This window comes from Astyanax mexicanus, chromosome 14 (assembly GCF_023375975.1).
Source record: "Astyanax mexicanus isolate ESR-SI-001 chromosome 14, AstMex3_surface, whole genome shotgun sequence".
In the NCBI taxonomy this organism is placed as follows: domain Eukaryota; kingdom Metazoa; phylum Chordata; class Actinopteri; order Characiformes; family Acestrorhamphidae; genus Astyanax; species Astyanax mexicanus.
This window is the reverse complement of record NC_064421.1, coordinates 8,870,526-8,891,194: the sequence shown is the minus strand read 5'-3', so window position 1 is coordinate 8,891,194 and position 20,669 is coordinate 8,870,526. Positions and strand designations below refer to the sequence as shown.

Genomic DNA, 20,669 nt, shown 5'->3' with positions numbered 1-20,669 from the left:
GCGGGATCGAACTGGTGTTGTCAGGGTCGTGGTCCAATACACTACCACTGTCCCGGCTAGTGAATTGGGACACGACCGGGAAAAAAATAAGGAGATATAAGGAGATAGGGAGCCCAAGATCGGGCATAAAGATGAGAACAGGCAGAAACTATAGTCACACTGAGTGTGACAGAGAGACAGGGGATGAATGTAAACAAAAGCTCGCCAGAGAAGCATTTTATTTTATTTTACAACCACTGTTGTAGAGTATATGCCAAAAAAATAGTGTATCACAATAAATATGTTATTGACTTATCATAATTATTTATATGATAAATATGAATGAATTTCACCAATACTTTAGCCAGCTGTGCAATGACCAGTCCATCTATAAGGAAGGTTATATACACAGAGCGTAGACTCTGACAGGTAAAAAAATAAAGTATATCTGCCAAACTACTATTATTATTATTATTATTATTATTATTATTATTATTATTATTATTATTATTATTATTATTAATAGTAGTAGTAGTAGTAGCAGTAGTATTATATTTGAATATTTTATTCAAACTCATTGTCCTTTAAAGGGGTGTAATTACAGCACTATGCTATTACATACACTGTCATTATACTGTAGTGGTACTAAATCAGAAATCTTACAATGACAATAATATAGATTGTTGTATTATTATTATAATTGTTATTGTTGTATTCATATCTTGTGCAGTATATCATTGTGACAGGCCTATCTGAGTGAATATCGTCCACCCTTTCATTTCAGCACTGAGAGCACAGTGGTGTTTCTGACACCATCAGCTCTACACACTCACACACACACTCACACACACACTCACCCAGGCTGAGCTGCTGACAAGCGGAGAGCTGCTCTCCTCGGGGTCACCTTAATGGCTACATCTGTACTGCCGTGTTCCAATACAATGTCTTCCAGATTGGATTCTTAACCGAGCAATCCCCCTGACCTTTTACACAAAGCAGGTACAATGCTGACCCACTTCCCCCCGGAGATAACGCACACCTCCCTGACGAGGGCCCGGGCCCGGCTTTACAATAAAATCACATCATCAAATCAGGGTCCCCCGTGAACGGGTCAGCTGAAGAAACACAACATCCAGACATCTGTCATCTGGCCGCGCTTTAAACGGCCCGAGCACTGGAGCATTTCCTGTTCTTTTCGGGTTACGGAATTCTTCGGCTTGTTTGGTGGTCGTGACATTCAGCACTGGAGAGCGCATTATGAATAATTACCCATAAAGGCACACATTTATCACCACTTTCCCGAAGGAGCCGGTGTGTTTTTTTCCCATGCACAAAACGTCCTTGCGCGAAACGAGAGTATGGGGGGGGAACAACACAATAATCTTTGATAATCCTAATTCTACAGTGCATAGACTCACCGTTAGCTTACAAAATGAAATTTAGTCACCATTCAGCTAACATTTCCTAAATGAGGCCCCATGGGAGAACCACACGGCTGCCTTTTCAGCTCCGCCTTGATTAAGACTAGCCACCGCAATCTGCATTTGCATTTGAAATGCATTGCAGAAACACAAAAACACCCCCCACCCCCCTCATAATAAAAAAATAAATAAAATAAACACGCCTTCCGAAATATATACTGGTATTTATATACATATATACACATTGTGCAAAATCCACACAGCAATTAGCAGGTGGCGCTTCGAAGCCAAACAAAATACAAAATAGAAGGAAATGAAGCAAAACGAAAAGAAAGAAAAAGCCTGTTCTTTTTTTCCGTCGGCCACGCCGCTCGAATATTTTAGGCAGCCAATGGGAGCGAGGCGCTCGTTACCAGGGACCCCGTCGCATGGCAATCCGGCAGGACATTTAGAGGACTCCGATAAACTATGCCATTTAAAAGGTTATGACAATTAAAAGCAGCTCCCGCAAATTACAGTGCCTGGACCTTTCACACGGACGGATCCTTCTTATCGCCTGGCGCCAAGCTCTCGGCACCACATGCCCTCTATTTCCTGCCGCAGCTTGGCACCCCCCCACCCCCACCCCTTCCTCATCCGTACCACCCCGTCACCTCACCCCCCACCTTCCCTCTCGCTCCCCCTCCCAGCCAGGGATGCTTTTATTATCCCGTTAATTAAGCGAGTTCTTAGCTAATATTCAAATGCTGACCAATTAATGACATTGAACTTTGAATGGCCCTGCCTCTCCTCTCCTCTCCGTCGCCGTCGTCGTCCGTGGCAGCGCGAGCCCTCCTCCCCTTCCTCTTCCTCCTCCTCCTCCCCTTCCCCTTCCTCCTCCTCCTTCTCCTCCTCGTCCTCATCCTCTTCCTGCTATCGCGGGGGCCTTGATTAAAAATGCTGGCGTGGGGAGGCCGATACGGCTTGGCGGCGCGGCCACTGCGACAGCGTTTTAATTAACCTTGTGTAATTTGAATACAGAAGGAAGGGGGGCAGCTGCAGAGGAGAGATGGAGGAACATACCTCCCCCTCACCACCACCTTCACCATGCTCACCACCTTCCACCACCACCTCCTCCCCAAACACTGAGAAACTGGGTTCTGGGTTCTCAGAGTGGAAACAAACCCCACAGGGAACACCGAAATGCTACAGCATGGCTTCACATCCAGGAGCATAATCTAGAGTGGATTTGAGATACAGTATATTTTTAACAGAGTCAAACTCAAGGCCAGTTTTTGCTGCTTTCAGATGGTCTTAGCTGGTGTTTGATGGCCAATGTGGTTGTAAAGATGATCACATGCAAAAACATGCTAACCAGCTTAGATCTTGACTAGCATAGGGTATATTTAAGTTTAAGTTAAGTTTAAGTTTCATAGACTGCAAGGTCTATCAACATCGCCAAATTAACCAAGTGGGCTGTCAAGCAGGTTCCCATATGTATAAGCTAGTCACACCGGCGGAGCAGTGTGATCATTCTGATTATGGTTACGATAGTTGACCAAATTGGTTAACCTTGGTCATGGTTGACTAGCTTGTTCTGGTTGGTCATGCATAGGGTATGTTTCTCTTGAGTTTGAGTCTGATAGACTGCATGGTCTATCAATATGGCCAAATTGACCAAGTTGTTGGTCAAGCTAGTTGACTAGTTGGTAAACCTGATTCACCAATATGAATAAGCTGGTAATACTGGTGGACATGTGTGGTTATTCTGGTCATGATAGCTGATCAAATTGGTCAGACTTGGTAACGGTTGAGCAGCTTGTTCTAGTTCGTAATGCTGTTTAACAAGCTTGGTCATAATTGCTATATTGGTTAACTAGCTTTCGTTGATGGACTCAATCAGTTTGGTCAAGCTTGGACATTCTGGTTGACCAACTTGCTCAAGTCATGCTGGTAGACCAGCTAAACCTTCTGATTGATTATCTTGTTAAGGTTTGTAATGTTGGTCATGCTGTTTAATCGTTATCTAGATTGTACAAGCATCAGCTGAACCCTCAAACCCAAGCAAAGCACATCCTATGCTGGTCAAGAGTTAAATGGCTCAATATCCTAAGCAGACCAGGAAGATATTTTCGCAAGAGTAATAGTACAGCGTGTCATTAACACATCTTCAAACTTTTTATTATTGAATTATGATATTTTTCAATGTATGCATCACTTTATTCAAGTTTACCAAACACATCAAGATACCAAACGAGTCAAGGTCTACTGCTGGTCCACATTTGCAGCTTTCATCTGGATAGATCTTGGCATGGAATGACAGTGACGACTTTGTCCAAATCTGGTTGCCAGAACACAGCTACAGCTGGCTGAAGTTGTGCCAGTTTTGGCCTGAAACTGAAATGATTTACACACATTTCACATGGTTCGTTGCATGCGGGCCACATGTGGCCCAGAGTTCAAATACCATCACAATGTGGCAACAAATGCATATTTGGCCCATATTGGATGAACACTGACATGCCAACAGACATGGAAAAAAAAGTATGTAAATTGATCATGTAGTTTTACACCAGGACATGACGTGGGAATGGCCACACCTGTATAAGCTGTGAGGTGTTATCTTGTGAGTGAGGTTGAACACTGGTCATCATGCTAATGGAAAGGAGGGATGAATTTTGGAGTTGTAATGAGGTAACCTCCCTATAGTGGTTGACAGATGAATGGAACACTACATTTCTGAAGTTCCAAAGTGTGGAAATTTAACATTACTTGATGTATAGTAACACATATAAATTGGGAATACATCATTAAAGGTATTACCATCCACAGTGGATGGTATTGATCGTGATCATCATTCTCTGGCTAAAATTGTCAATGCAAAGAGAAAAGTTCAGAAATTACATCCACATTCAATACAGGAAACCCCACACCTCCTTCTTTAGCCTTTGTAGGACATGGCTCAAGTCCACAATACTTGTTGCTTTACCATGGCATGTGGCATGAGTTTATTACATGCATCCCCATTTATGACACCAGACCAGGAAGCCAACATAAGCCAAACAAGCAATGCCATGTTGAACCTCAAAAATAATTTTGTCATACTTGCTATACTTGCTGGTTGACTAGTATTACTAAGTAATGCTGGTAGATCAGCTAAACCATCTGGTTGACTTTTCTGGTAGATTATTCAGGTTAGTCATGCTGGTCAATCAGCATACTGGTTAAATAGCTTACTGAGATCATGCTGAAGACCTGCTTGACCATCAAACTCAAGTGAAAACATACCCAATGCAGGTCAAAAGATTAATGCCCTAAACCCACACGTTCATCCCAGTACCACCACGGAACATGATGTCTCACCATTCCTGACACCAGTCCAGGAAGCCCACATAGGCCAAACAAGCAATGCAATGTCGAATCTCACAAATAATTCAGTCATACTTCCTATACTGGTTGACTAGCTAGCATTAATAGGTCACGCTGGTACTGTAGATTATTCAGGTTAGTCATGCTAATAAACCAGCATACTGGTTAAATAAAAAACAGTAAAAAAACCATATCCAATGCAGGTCAAAGGGTTGACCTTTTAATGCCCTAAACCTACACTTTCCTCACGGTACCACGAGCGAACATGATGTCTCACCATTCCTGACACCAGACCAGGAAGCCTACACGCAGCCATAAGCCAAACAAGCAATGTAACGTCGCTCCAACCTTGAAGCGCCTCAAAAACAAGGCTAATGAAAAGCTTCTCAAACTCGGTCTGTTAACGTGTCTGCCACGACTACAATGAAAGAACGCTTCACCGTGAAGCCTACCTGACATCCAGGGAAAAAAAGGCTTGTCACATCTCTTTGAGGCCCATTGATGATTTTGGAGCTGACGCAACACTTCTCATTGCCGAGGACTCTTGTTTGTTTGAGCGTTGACAGGCGGAGCGGAGAGCGAAGGAAAAAGTAAGGACACTCTCAAAGCGGCGGCGGCTGCCTGATGTCAGAGCGCGCCTGTGATAGGACACGGTGGCGCTCAGATAGCAGACGAGTACACACACAAAGTCACTTTGTGAAGTCAAACGCGGCGCCGAAATGACAGAGATGGGCTCGTACGGCCATCTGTGATTCCTGCGCCCGGCACTCAGAGCCACCTCGCTGAGCTGGACACATTAACTCAGGAACAAAGCTGCCCTGTTCCATTCCTCCCTCTGCCCGCCTCTGGGTATCGCTCGCTTTCCCGTCCCCACGTCTGCCGGCTGCAGCTCAGAATAGCACAGGAAGGGCTGCGGAGGCCATTGATATGTCAATCACCGAAGAGGAGAGGAGAAACTCGAGGGTTTACTGAGGAGCACAAGATTATACAGATAATAGCTTGTATTGATGCTGCAGCCTGCAGACTTTGAAAAGCTTGGAAGAGGGATGGATATAGAAAAATGTACACAATGAGAGAAGATCAAATTTGAACAATCCATCTGTTTTTCTTCTTAGATAACAATGTAATCAATCAAGTCTGCATTTAAAGTAGGAATGTGTGGCATAGGTAGCATTTTTGCTATGAAATATTGCCTTCAGAAACATACTAATGCACCACTGGATGACTGTAATTGAGAGAATGGCATCTCTGTCTATCTCACTCTAGGCCTAAACACTACTACTGCACTATGGAACTAGACCTTTCTCCAGACCACCACATAATGCTGCATAAGTCATAATTGTGTAAAATCATGTAAAACATTACTCTACTACAACAGTCTACATGATTATTGCACTTCCAATTCCACACCTATATGTCTCAGCTTGTCAATAAATACATAGATGTAAACTGTTCTCAATATTACAAATTCAAAGCATGCTAATGTTGCTCAGTTTAAACCCTAATGGTGTTAACCGTAAATGGAGAACAGACAACACTTACCACTACAAAAATGCAACTGACGTTATGATATCTGTCCTTACTACCCTCTATCTATAGCACTCTACATAAGCATGACTGGTCAAGATTAAGTTGGAGTAGCGTTAGCACTATCCGCTAACCTCGCTCGCTATTTCCAAGTTTAGAGGGGAGTATTATCGGCCTGTAGTCTGCTACTAACCTCAGACAGTACTGCTGGAGTAGCATTAGCTTCACCCGCTAACCACGTTTGCTTTTTTTCCTTGTTTAGAGGGGAGTATTATCGACCTGTAGTCTGCTGCTAAAATCGAATAGCACTGCTGGAGCAGCATTAGCATTACCCGATAACCAATTTGCTTTTTTCCTTGTTTAGAGGGGAGTATTTTCGGCCTGTAGTCTGCTGCTAACCTCGGCTAGCACTGCTGGAGTAAGTGGAGCATTACCCACTTACTGCTCTCGCTACTTTCAAGTTCAGAGGGGAATATTTTCGGCCCGTAGCCTGCTCCTAACCCCTGCTAGCACTGTTGGAGCGGTTAGCCGCTAATGCTAATGCTCCAGCCTTATTGCTGGAGAAATTTGTGAACCTAAGCTTACTGTAAATAAACGAAAGTGCTTTACTTACCCAAAAAACAGTTTTAGGATTAACATCCAGTGCTTCATTGATTTAAAAAAAAAACTTTTTATTACAGTTTTGTTAACTTAGCTTAGCTTTACTTAACTTAGTTAGCTTCCCTTTCAACACCACCCAGAGGGCGAGATCAGCTGAATTAGAAGTTTCTTATAAAATAAGCCTTATTATCCAGGCCGGAAAATAGACGTTATTTAATAATGTGCCTTACGTTGCGCCTTATAGTACGCAAAATACGATAAAGCCTTGAGCCTAAAGCATTTTAGAGTATTGTAGTTGTAGAGCAGAGGAACTATGTTCTCTGGAATGATGGTGCCATCAAATGCTTTGAGATGAGATGGGGGTTGCAGATAAGGTGGGGTTGTGACTTAGTGGACAGTAGAGTGGACTGTCTCCAATTACTTTTGTCCATACAGTGTACTTACTAAAGACCACACAGTTCCACTAACTAAAACTGCTAATTGAGTGGATTTAAAAGTAATTAACCAAATTCTGAATCTCTTCTCCTCAGAAAAATGAAATTACACTGATATTTGACCACAAGTGTGCACCGGCGAAAGAAAAAGAAAGAGAAAAGTCAGAGAGACAGAGGATGGAGGAAATCAAATCCTCAAACTGGAACAGTTTGTCTGAGCTTGGAGCTTCACAGGAGAGATAAGAGTGGCCTCAGAAATAAACCTGGCTCTCAATTCACACAAGCAGCTTCCCATGAAGATAAAGAAAGGTCAGGCTAAAAGCAGAGAGTCTTCACACAGCCCGCCGGCTCTTTGGAGAAAAGCTCCCTCTACACGGCCCAGGCAGGTCTAACCTACTGCCTAATCTGGCTGAACGGAATAGAAAGGAAAAAGGCCCGCTCCATATCACCCTCTCTTAAGAGCTGCTCTTTGGACAAAAAGAAGATGAGAAAAGGTTAGACCATGTGCTGAACCACTACTGGGAGAAGATCCAGAAGGAAGTTCTGCAGCTCTTTAGCTCTTAGCTGCTCTGTGCTCTTACAAATTTGTCAAGAACTTTGTATTGGAGGGATAATAAGGGAGCGTGTTACTTTACTTCAATTTAATACAGTAGCTTTAAAATTTAAAGAAGGGTTTCTTCATAAAGCGTTGCCCACTGTACTGATATAGTGATATCGATATTTAGTTCCACCTCTAATTTTGATGTGGTCAGTACTAGGGGTGGGCGATATGGCCCTAAAATAATATCACAATATTTCATGGTATTATCGTAATAACTTTGCTCTTGGCGATATGACAAAACACTTATATATATTTTTTAAAATATACTATACACTGCAAGAAAATAAAAATATATCTTTGAGATATTAAAAAATACAATAATTTTATCAGATTTGTAACAGAAGTCAATGATCCAGAACGTCATGATAATAATATTAATGCACTCCAAATATCTTCATATATCCAGGATTAAAGTAAAATAAATGATACTGGACAGATATAATCTATCTCTAGCAGACATATAATGGGAAATGGGATGGGGATATGGCACAATATTTTAGGGTATAATAATGTTCACGATATTTAAAAATTTTGACGATATTATCATGTACGATTCGATATGGCACACCCTTAGTCGGTACTTCTAATGTTTCTGGGTTGTGGGTTCGAAACCCCAGGTCCATTAAGGCTGAGCACTGAACTCTGTACTCTGATTCTGGATTTCCCATTTGGGTACTGTGTACTCAAATCAGCCAAAACATTAGCCTTGATAGGCATTAAAAAGATCCACAAAAGAACCATACACACTATTAAGGGCAGCTTCTCAAATAAGAGAATAAGCCTCGACTTGGCTTGAAAATTCAGTATTTTGTCATATCACCAAAAATATTATTGGTAGATAGACAGATTTTATAAAATTTATTAAAATATTGAGAAATATCACAATATCATTTTAGGACCATATCGCCCACCCTTAGTCACAAGTACTAATGCACATTTCTGTCACATCCTTGCACTGTCCCTTGCCAGCCTCCATGTTTTTTTTTTTCTCTCCTTTGTTTATTGTCCAAGCTCTTGTGTATCTCCTTGTCTCCGCCCATGTCTTCAGTGCTCCCACCTGTGTTTATTTGAAGCTCCGCCTCTCATCAGCAATACCAGGTGTTTTTAATTGCCCGTTTGTGCATTAAAGCCTCTGTGTTTTAGTGTTTGATTTTCTGGTGTTGTACATGTTAATATCAGTCAGGTTATGTGTTCTGTTTGTCTTTACCACTTCCCATGTACTCAGTGTTTCTTTGTTTATTTAGTTCTCTCTTATTTAGCTCTCCATGTCCTCTTCTTGCTCCTACTGCATTTCCTGACAATAACCACAATTTATTGTTTAACCCTTGTGTGGTGTTCGGGTCTGTGGTACCCGTTTTCATTTTTCATCAAATTATATTAAAAAAATATTTTTTCTAACTCAAGCTCATTGGCATTGGCTCATTTTTGTGAAAAACATATATCAAAACACATTTTTGATAAACACACACTGTACACCCCCCCCCCCCCCCCCCCAACCATTTATATTACATACAGTATGTTTGGCCAAGGGCTAATAAACATTGCTTCATTTGTAAATTTGAAACTAAACAAATTTTCTACTCATATCTTGAGTTTAATTCATTTTCTTTTACATTTTATTAAATAACTAATAAAAAAAAGAGTAGCACTTTTTGAAAGAAATAATAATATAATAATATAAGAAAGGTAAAGGGCAAATATTAACCATGTAAGCTGTTTATATTGCTTGCAATTTAGGTGAAGCAAGCATGTGTAAAGCATTTTAATGTAGAATTGCTTCATTTTGCTGAATTAAATACACGTAACAAAGTAAACGAGTAACAAAAATACGAACACCACACAAGGGTTAAAATTTATATATTCATTTTTGTGTGTACTGTAAAAAATGGGGTATGAATGAGTCTTCATAGGCACAGTAACAAAAAAATAAGACTTTAAGTAAAAATGAATTATTATTGCCTATACTGCTATACTTAAGCCATTAGAGGACAATGTGCTTGATCAAAGCACTCCTTCATCAGATAATCTGTGTTATAAACTGGCTACATATTGCTAATAAAGGATTACAAGATTATGTTTTATTCAGGACGCTGCTGAACAGGCTTACAGTGCACAGATAGCAGTTTTACAGTCTGAAACAGGATGAGAGAAGCATCGGCCTGATCTGCTAATTTATAACAGGACATTGTCGGTGTCATAAAGCCTCTCTTATGGATCCATAATCCTCCAACACCTGTCAATATATCCACGTCTGAAAATTAGGTCTCTGCTCCTCTGCTGCAGTGTGTGATCAAACCCTGAGCACCGGTGCAGGCTGTCAAATGTAACACCTCCATCATTAAAGTTGATGTGATTGTGAAGTAAAGCTGTCCCGCTCTCCAATTGAGCCTTCAATTTGCTGGCAAATACAAAAGCAGAGGAGTTGTTGAACCGAGCAATCAGCCCAACGATGTCCCATATCCTGGGTTAATGGAGGTAGAGGGGGCACATAAATTGGGAGTCAAACTGTCCAAATCATAAAGAGATGACTTTTTAAAGTTCACTCAAAAAAAACCCCACAGCTTAATAAAAGCACAGTTTAAACCAGACCAGTGCAGGGACGGTACAGACAGCAGATTTTTGGTTAAGGGGTAAAAATAGGGTTCAAGGTGGTAAAACCACTGTAATTCACCTCTTTCTTCAGATTAAGGAAAGGACAAATACAGCTCTGGAAAAAAGGAAGAGACCACTTCAGTTTCTGAATCAGTTTCTCTGATTTTGCTATTTATAGGTATATGTTTGAGTAAAATGAACATTGTTGTTTTATTCTATAAACTACAGACAACATTTCATCCAAATTCTATATAAAATATTGTCATGTAGAGCATTTATTTGCAGAAAATGAGAAATGGCTGAAATAACAAAAAAAAGATGCAGAGCTTTCAGACCTCAAATAATGCAAAGAAAACAAGTTTATATTCATGAAGTTTTAAGAGTTCAGAAATCAATATTTGGTGGAATAACCCTGATTTTTAATCAGTTTTCATGTATCTTGGCATCATGTTCTCCTCCACCAGTCTTACACACTGCTTTTGAATAAATTCATGCCACTCCTGGTGCAGAAATTCAAGCAGTTCAGCCTGGTTTGATGGCTTGTGATCATCCATTTTCCTCTTGATAATATTTCAGGGTTTTCAGTTTAATAAAATCAAGGAAAAACTTGAGTGTGCCATATCAGGTTGTACACGATAATAGATTGTTTTGTATAATTGTTTATATTTGCAATGTAAAGTGCTGTAAAATAAAGTATTTGCCCTCTCCAGATTGCTTTAGTTTTTGTGTTTTTATCATATTTACATTTTTCAGATTAACAAACACATTTTATTGTCAGACAAAGATAATCTGAGTTAATATAAAAAGCAGTTCACAAATGAGAATGTTTTTTATTAGAAAAAAAAAACAATTATTCTATATTAATTAATTAATATCTAAATTGAATTAATTAATTCAAATCTATATTTATTTTTCACATATGACTAGGTTGGTCTGAATGGCTGATCTCCTTAATAAAATAAAATTATCATTTAAAAATTATTTTGCTTTTAATATTTACTCATATTATCTTTGTCTGCTTTTAAAGTTTGTTTGATAATCAGAAAAAAAAATGATGACAAAATAGCAAAAAAGCAAAAAAAATATGCTGGGGCAAATATCTTCATGGCACTGTATCGGCATGCTCTGAATATTCTGCAGTCTAGTTTTGTAGAAGATTTTTACATTATTTTTACAATATTAATTTTGTCACATAAATATTTTTACTTTGTACAAAATAATGGGGTCTTGGAGTCAAAACAGACAAAAGTACAGAATTCTACATTTTCTGCTTAATGTTTAAAACTGCTATAATTTAACATTATTTTGTTGCAGTAGAACATTCTTGAAATTAATCACAGTACCTATAATTTCCATTACAGTATTATTATAACAAAAATATTTAACTGTGATTAAATACTTAGTTTGCATACTATAAAATGTATTTTTGTTCTATTTTTACATTATGCATATGGAATACATAAAGTGCAGAATGCACAAAAATAAAACCAGCATTTCCATTGCTGTCTGGGGCAATTTAACCACCTTTGGGGGTGGATTTAAAATTTAATTAAATTTAATTTAAATTCATTTATATAGCACTTTTTACAATACATGTTGTCACAAAGCAGCTTTACAGAGATATGTGTCTATGTCTGTTTTGAGTAAACACCAAGATGGTAACAGTGCCAACAGTTGCAAGGAAAATAAATAAATAAATATATAAATAAAATTTTGGCAAAATTAATGCATTTTTACATAAACCTTTTTATTATACAGAGCTTTTTGAAGATTTTTTTATTCTATGTGTCAAAAATATAGATCCAAGCTGTAATTCTCCTCTTTCAGCTTGAGAAAAAGGACAAACACAATTGTTAGAGCGCTCGCAACACCTCGCACACAATTTGAATAAAGAGGATCAGTCCAAGGTGTTATCCAAAGGTCAAGTTTGTCTCTCCTCTCAGGACTCCTGCGGATAATTTACTATGCCAGAATACAAATAGCCCGGAGCCGACCTGACCTACATCAGCCTTCAAGTATGGGCAGCGGGCGTGAGAGAGGGAATAGAGAGATAAAGAGCTGGACTTGATTAATGCAATCGCCCTTTGAGGAGGAAGGAAAGGGAGCGCTAAACTGCAGTCCGGCGTTGAGAAAGAGCCAGAGCCGGGTTGTGAAATAAGGAGTGTCTTGGAGAGAAAGCTCGGAGGGGGAAAGAGAAAATAGAGGCATGCTATTGTGGATTTCATCACAGCACATTTCTGCCTTGGCCTACACACTCGACGGGGTGTTGCACGATAACTCCGGGCCCTCCCGAATGTTAGCAAACTTCGCCTGGAGCTTTCTCAAAGTGGCCGCACCTCCCAGTCTCTTTCCTGTGATGCACGGGAGACTGCTGGCCTTCCCTGCAGCGCGAGCTTCACCGGCCAAATTCCCTTCAGTCCGCAAATGGAGGTCAGTTAAAATAGGCAGATTCCTCTCGCACCACAGACAATGAGAAACACATGGCCTTCTCGCAGCCTAGCAGAGCAAACAGCGCTGGCCTTTCCCAACTCCCCATCTCCCCACTTCACCCTCCCACCATTACCAGACTGTATTTTTTGCCAAACATCCAGCTTTACTTATTCACCAAGAACTCGCACTGATTAGAAGGAACGGAATGCTTTCTTTCAATGCCTTGTTTCTTCAAACGAGCAGAAATTACAACAAAAAAAGAGCAAAGCAAACATTACTCTTTCCAAAGGATAAAAAAAAAACAGTTGCACCCAGAAGGAATCAACCGACAGGAACGAAACTTGGTGGGTATTTGTGTAAGACTGTAATGAGGTGACTCAGAATGGTGCAGGAAATTCCAGATGCTATTGTCTCTGTGGAGGACTGTGGTGAACAAAAAGTTGAACAAAAAGTGGGGTCCAACAATTTCAGTAAGGATCAATCTTTTTAACAAGAAGCAGTATCGAGATACATGGATTACGGGTGGGCGATATGGCCCTAAAATTATATCATAATGATATAATATTTCATGGTATTTTTGCGATAACGATACTCTTGGTGATTTGACAAAACACTGAAAGTACCACTGAATTTTCATAACAAAATGAAAATTCAATTTTATTACTGCATATGATATGATATGGTACACCCCTAAGTGAGAAATTAAAAAATACAAGAATTTGAATATTTTGTAATAGAAGTCTATGATCCAGAATGTCATGATACTACTACTACTAACAATAATAATAATAATGCACTCCAAATATCTCTATATATCCATGATTAAAGTAAAATAAATAATACTGGATATAATCTGTCTCTAGTAGATATATAAGCGAAAATAAGAACAGTGTTAATTCCTGATGTGTACCCTGATGTGATCATTAGGGGTGGGTGATATGGCACGATATGTCAGGGTATAATATCCTTCACCATATTCAAAAATGTTGGCGATATTATTGGGTAAGATACTATATGGCACAGCCCTAACGTGGAAATATAAATAAAAATACTGCCTTCCATCTAGAAAAGATGTGGTGTCAAATGTGCATTACTAAAGAGGAGACCAGACGAGACAAAATGACTGCCTTAGTTTTAATTGAGTTCTGACACCTTCATAGTTCCCTCTGTCTGTCTGTGATGGTTGATAAATATGATTCTCCACAGAGACCCTTTCACAGTACTCTTTCTGCTTTGCTTTATTTATGTGCTAAATACATCAATTGGATTGGAGAGAGACTCGGCCTGTACCTTTACAAATTTTAACAATAAAGCCACTGAGTGCAGTGAGTAAGATTGGTCTGCCTTTTGGTAAATGCTGTAATTCTTACACTAAACACTAAACATACTGGTGCTCTATTCCAACTTGACAATGCTTGTCCATACACTGCTGCCATCATAAGAGAGTGTCTTGATTGCCAGATCTATCCCTGATTGAACGTGTGTGGATGCTAATAGACGCATTTTTAACACTTCAACCCTACAGCAAAACAGAAGCTGCAGGAGCTCTGTGAGAATATTCAAGCTCACCATTGGTAGGGCTAAAACGATTATTTAATAAAATCGACATAGTCGATAATAAAAATGTGTTTTGTCGACTAATCGTTAATTTGTAGCACTACACAAAGTACAGGGGACACTAACACAGTTTATAATCAGCTTGGCCTGCGTCTCCAAACATGCCTGAACACAACTGCTTACAAATTTCCTCACTAAATATCCGATAAATATTCAAGGGCAATATTTTGGACATTTGCAAGGTATTAAAATCCCGTATTCAGAAGTTTCTATCTTTTAAAGCATTAGAGAAAGCTAGAAACAGGATCCATAACCACAGTAAGCAGAGTTGGAGGGCATGGCAAATTAATCGTTGACTAATCGACTATTCTGAAAAATAATAACCAGATTAGTCGATTACCAAAATAATCATTAGTTGCAGCCCAAACCGTTGGGTGGATTATTCCAGCACACCATTAGGAACCTCTACAACTCCAAGTTCTTGAAGAGAAGTCTGGCTTGTTGTGATACACATGAGTTGCACGTTCATTACATACTACTTCTGTAACTACAAGTAGCTTTACTATGAGTTCCCCATATCAGTCTGAATTTATAATCATTTATTTTTCATGATGACCTTTGTCTTCCTTCCGAACAGCACTGCAATCCAACCCTTCCTCCAGGGTGCAACTATTTTTGCAACCATTTATTTCACAATGAGTGTATTTTAAAGTCTTTCACACGCCAAAGAAAACAACCCTCCAGTCTTCTGGCCGCACTGATGACAGCCCTGGTGTAAGGAGGCCAGCCAGAGTTATGCCTAAACCAGTGAACGAGCGAGGTGCAGGAAACGCCAGAAATAGAACTCATGAATAATCTGGACAACTAATCAGAACGATCGGCCCACGGGCAGTCAGCTCGGCCCACAGCTCAGCGGGAGCCACGGCAAATAATGGCTAGATGGAGGTCGGCCTTACCTGCTGAGGAGCGGTGCGGGGCTGTGTGTAGGGGGGCTGTGTGGGGGTCACAGGCTGCTGCTGCTGCTGTTGCTGCTGCTGCTGGGTCTGGCTGAAATATGGCTGACCCTGCGGACAGTACCCTCCCATACCCTGCTGACCGAAGTGAGGAGGTACCTGGATGGAAAAACAAAAAAACACAGGTAAATACACGTTATTAGGTCAACTGTGACAGGATATACTATATATGTTATGAGTAAATACAATTACAGGGCTTTAGCTTTGAAATGTTAGCCTTTCATTTGTATTTTCCTAAAATAAGGTATACAAACTTCACAATAGAGCGATTGAAATGCTTCAAAATCACATAAATTATTGTTGTGATAAATGAATACATATTTTCCAATGCATTGTGGATACTGCCATTACATAGAATGAGATGCTTGTGGAAGTACTGAGGCTGTTTCTCTGTACTAACATTTATACCACAGAACGTACTCCTTTATTCACTATGTATCACAAAAATCTTGGTACCACTTTAGAATAAGACTACCTTTATAAAGGGTTTATAAAAGTGTTAAAAATAGTTTATTAATGGTCACTAATTAGGTTGTCACTGATTAATAATCAGTTATAACACATACATAGAAAGAGCGACAATGTAGATGGCTGTGGGTTCACTATTTGACACACAACATGTTTCTGCATATGTGTTATAACTGATTATTAATCATTTTTAAGGCATTGATAACCTAGTTAGTAACCATTAATAAACTAATTGAAAACCATTTATAAACCCTTAATAAAGGTAGTCTTATTTTAAAGTGGTACCAAAATATCTTTAACAATTGCAATATAAGCCTGTTTTTTGTTCAATAAATCACTCCTATATACAGCACAAGTCAAATGTTTGGACACCTTCCCCTTAAGTGTTTTCTTTATGTCTTTATTTAATTCATTTTCTACATTGTACATTAATATTAAAGACATAAAATCTAACTAAGGGTAATATGGAATTACATAGTAAACAGTAGTAGTAGTAGTGTTTGTCCTCCACATTAATCCCCTAATCTAAACCTGATGAACTGAGATGGTGATTTGAGGTGATTTAATTGGGATGAGCTGGAGCTTCACAGCGTGAAGGAAAAACAGCAACTATTGTTCAGCACCTCCAGAAACTCCTTCTTTCAAAGTGCTGAGAAAACTATTCCAGGTGACTCTCCCTCATGAAGATACTGAGATTAAAATAGCAAGATCTGTCAGATCTGTGCAGATCTGTCCTTAAAGATAAATCTGCTACTTTTATAGATAAATCTAAAGTATAAAACTGGTATATTCTAGTTTGTTTAACACTTTCAGTTTTCATATAGTCTTCAATATCAAAAATAACCATCAAAAGAAAGAAAACACATTGAATGAGAAGAGGTGTGACCAAACTTTTAACTGGTACTATACAACATTACTAATTTGTTAGTTAATAAAATGGCTAATGAATTATAAAGTCATTCTAGCTCTTTAGCATTTTAGCAAACTGCTAAACTGATACAAATCTTCACCATGGGTCTCTTTTTTAACTCTGCTGTCTCACAGTGAAAATACAGATGTGTTTGGATGAGCCAACAGAGCAGGCTGATCCATTCTGTGCACTAATCCTGAAGTACAGTTGCTCAATTAGCAAGTGATTTTCACCTGCAGCATCATAAGCCCTCATTAAAGGAAAGCTCAGAAACAAATTAACAGCAGCTGACGACTCAGTGCACACAGTAACAGTGTTGGCCTGGGCTCGGCCTCGTCTGGCTTCAAGCAGGCCACACAATGTGGACAACTGCTACCACTGATTCCTAGACCTTCATTCTTTACAATAAAGGGGCAACAATGATGCCATAGAGGAACCACGTTTGGTTACATAAAAAATGAGGCCTCACTAACTGGAATCTCTTAAATATTTTTCTCCAGACATTTGTTTCTTGAGAATATGAGACTGAGTAGAAATGTGGTTGATATTTCTATAGAGAACTTCCCATAATCCACCTTTTACAGACAACAGCCTTACATTTACATTCATGTAATTTAGCTTACTCTTATATTAAGAGAGAATTACAAGGTTATTCTCATTACAGAGCTGGGCCAAGTAGTGTTGAGTAAGGAGTCTTGCCCAACGACTCTAACTGGAGTAGTGCAGCATCCAGTTACTCAGATCAGGATTTGAACCGCAGTTTCCCACATAAAGTGGTAGCCCACTGGTAGGAGGTGGTGTTATCCACTGCACCACACCAGTGAACACCAGGGAACAAATCCCAAATTAGGCCACACCCACTTATAGCCACATATTGTCTGTGGTTTTGCTAGGACTGTTAAGATAATTGACCATGTGGGTCATTAATATTTGTCAGCTCCACATTTCACTTCACTTCATACAGACAGACAGACAGACAGACAGATAGATAGATAGATACTTTATTGTTCACCAAGGGGAAATTCTTCCCAATGTGGTGAGGGACAGAAACACGATACAGGAGGTTTAAGAGCTGCTCACTCTCTCAGGTCACATTTAGCTTGGTTACCAAAAGATTACATTTCTTTTGTTCACAATTCTCATTAAATATTGCAATATTTTGAAGTGAAAAGTGGTACCCACAGGAAACAGCGATGAAGGGTATGGCATAAATAATTGCTGACTAATTGACTAATCTGAAAAATAATCGACAGGTTAGTCGACTACAAAAATAGAGGAGAGATTAGGAGATGTTTTAAGGAAAACAGGGCTGTAAACACTGCTTTTTGTAAAATTGCTGTTTGTATTTATTGTAATGATGTTATAATGTTTCACTGAGATAATAAACACTTACTTTACAGATAAGAAGCTTTTTCGGTAACACTTTCTAAGAATGTCATTTTTATTAGACGCCATAACCACATTCATAACATTTTATAATGCATTCATAAGGCATTATAAACATGGCTATAAATATTTATAAAAATGCATAACCCATTATAGCCATGTTTATTAAGCATTATTACCTGTGATCATAATACAATTATAAGCGGTGCTTATAATATATATATGTTAAAATAGCATCATTAATAATCTAGTCCCACAATGAAAGTCTGGCACTTTACTTAGAAAGCACAAAGACCTGTTATAATACATTATAATTGACTATAATTAATATTATTTTCAAGACAAGAATAATTTCTTAGTGGTTAAAAATATATTTATAGGATTACTGAGGGTGTGTTTATGAGTTGGAAGCTTTTTTAGTCATGATACAGTCTGCAAGCTGTGACTGAGTTTCTTGGTATTGATGTGTAACATGTTATAAACAGAGCTATTAATGGATTATAATCACAGTTCATGATACATAATAAACATGGCTACAATGAATTATACATATTTATAAATATGTATAGCCATGAATGACATCTCTATAAGACTCTATAAACATACTCACAACACATTATAATGCCTTATGAATGCATTATAATGTGTTATGAGTTTGTTTATAGAGTCTTATAGAGATGACATTCATAGAAAGTTTTACCGGTTTTCTTTACCTAAAACATTTGCACAATACTGTATATAATGCCTTATGAATGCATTATAATGCAACATAACTCAATAATATTGGTGTGTGAGTGTAAAAAAACATGTTAAGAAATGTTTCAAGTGTTGGTTTAAAAGGATCCTGTTTGGGATCCCTAAGTAACCCAAACTGGTTCTTTTCCAAATTCACCTTCATTTTTAAGAGTGAAACTGTTGCACTGGATGTGCTGTGATGGGGCCAAAAAAGCTCAGCTCACGCTGTCTTGGGAATGCTCCACAGGCCGGCTCACCATCCCATGCAGCTGGGACCATCATACATTTCCCACAACCCCCCAAAGCCCCCCATACACTCATACACTCACACACACACACACACACACTCTCCCAGCCTCTTTCCTGCTTACGCAACGGCTCCTAATGAGCAGCTGCCGCAGCTCTCCGCGTCCCGCTCCACATGGGGCGAGAGCACACTTTATTCTGGCGAGGAAATGAGCTCTAGCCATGTGGATGACATAAAGTTCTTATCAACTCCACTTCTTTTTTTTCTCGCTCCAGTTTAATGCTCCTCCGTGTGAGCCAAAACGTATGTTGTGACTCATTAGACGTGGCAGAGAGCTGCGGCTGGACCGACTTGCAAAGCATTGCTCAATGGAGCCTGTTACTGCCGACGGTGGAGCGGCTCCTCTCTCGTACCAACAGCCAAACCACAACAGCACTGTATTATTTTAAGAATGAAATGACTGTGAAACCGCCGATAGGTTAGCCAACACACTGTCCAGTTCTTATTCCCAGCATGTGCATGAATTATTATTAGCAGCCAGGGCTGGGCGATATGACTAAACAGTATTTTATCAATATGTTTCAGAGGAATGATGATCTACGATAAGTTATGAAAACTTTAGAAAGTATCAATCAATCAATCAATCAATCAAGTAAATTTTTTCAATGTAGCCGAGCGTTTACAAAAACAGGGATTGACATGACAAAGAAAATAAAACTACATTTAATAATTTTAAAATAAGTTACAAAGACCATCAAAAAATGTTATGATGAATCTGGCTCTCATCAGTTCCGCCCCAGAAAAAGAAGAGCCAGAGTCTGAATGCATCGTATGAACAGCTTCTTGCCAATTCACAGCCTTCGCTTCCATATGTTACGTCTTATATCACATCATAACAGTGTTTTGATGTAACACAGAGTAATATAAGGAATGTAAGTGTCTGACACAATCATTAGGTGACCTATTAACACAATGACATGCGACTCCTTTCCCCCTGTAGTCCAATTTAACCTGAGCAATCTTGACCACCAGCGAGCTGCAGGCGAGTGTAAGGCCGAGGCTGAAGTGTGAAAAGACTGACATATCAGATGTGTGATCATCGCTCATGCTTTAATATAATGATTTTTAGATTCCTTTAATGAATGAGGGCTATTGTTAGCGGTGATGGGCAGTGGTGCTCGGCTGCATGCTATAATGAATGAAGTCTCTGTGCTGGCATGAGCTGGGTTAGGCTATTAACCTCAATGCCAAGTCATCTGATTCCACAGCATCTCCACAGCCTAATGAGACACTTGTTGGTGTGCCTGCTTTCAACTGCAGAACTGATTGTCAGCACAAACACACTCACACACACATTCTCACACTCACACACACACATACGGCGAGAGTAAGTGCAAAGGAGAGAGAGGAAGGATCAAACT

At 39.2% G+C, this 20,669-nt stretch overlaps 1 protein-coding gene across 2 annotated transcripts in view; it reads right to left on the bottom strand.

Moving 5' to 3' along the window:
• Positions 1-20,669, bottom strand: part of LOC103041141 (AT-rich interactive domain-containing protein 1B) — a 330,051-nt gene that overhangs the window by 240,769 nt on the left and 68,613 nt on the right. For both annotated transcript variants that reach the window (XM_022673204.2, XM_022673205.2), the window contains exon 3: positions 15,446-15,601. In XM_022673204.2, the coding sequence (XP_022528925.2) occupies positions 15,446-15,601 (156 nt within the window). The remainder of the gene's footprint in view (positions 1-15,445; positions 15,602-20,669) is intronic.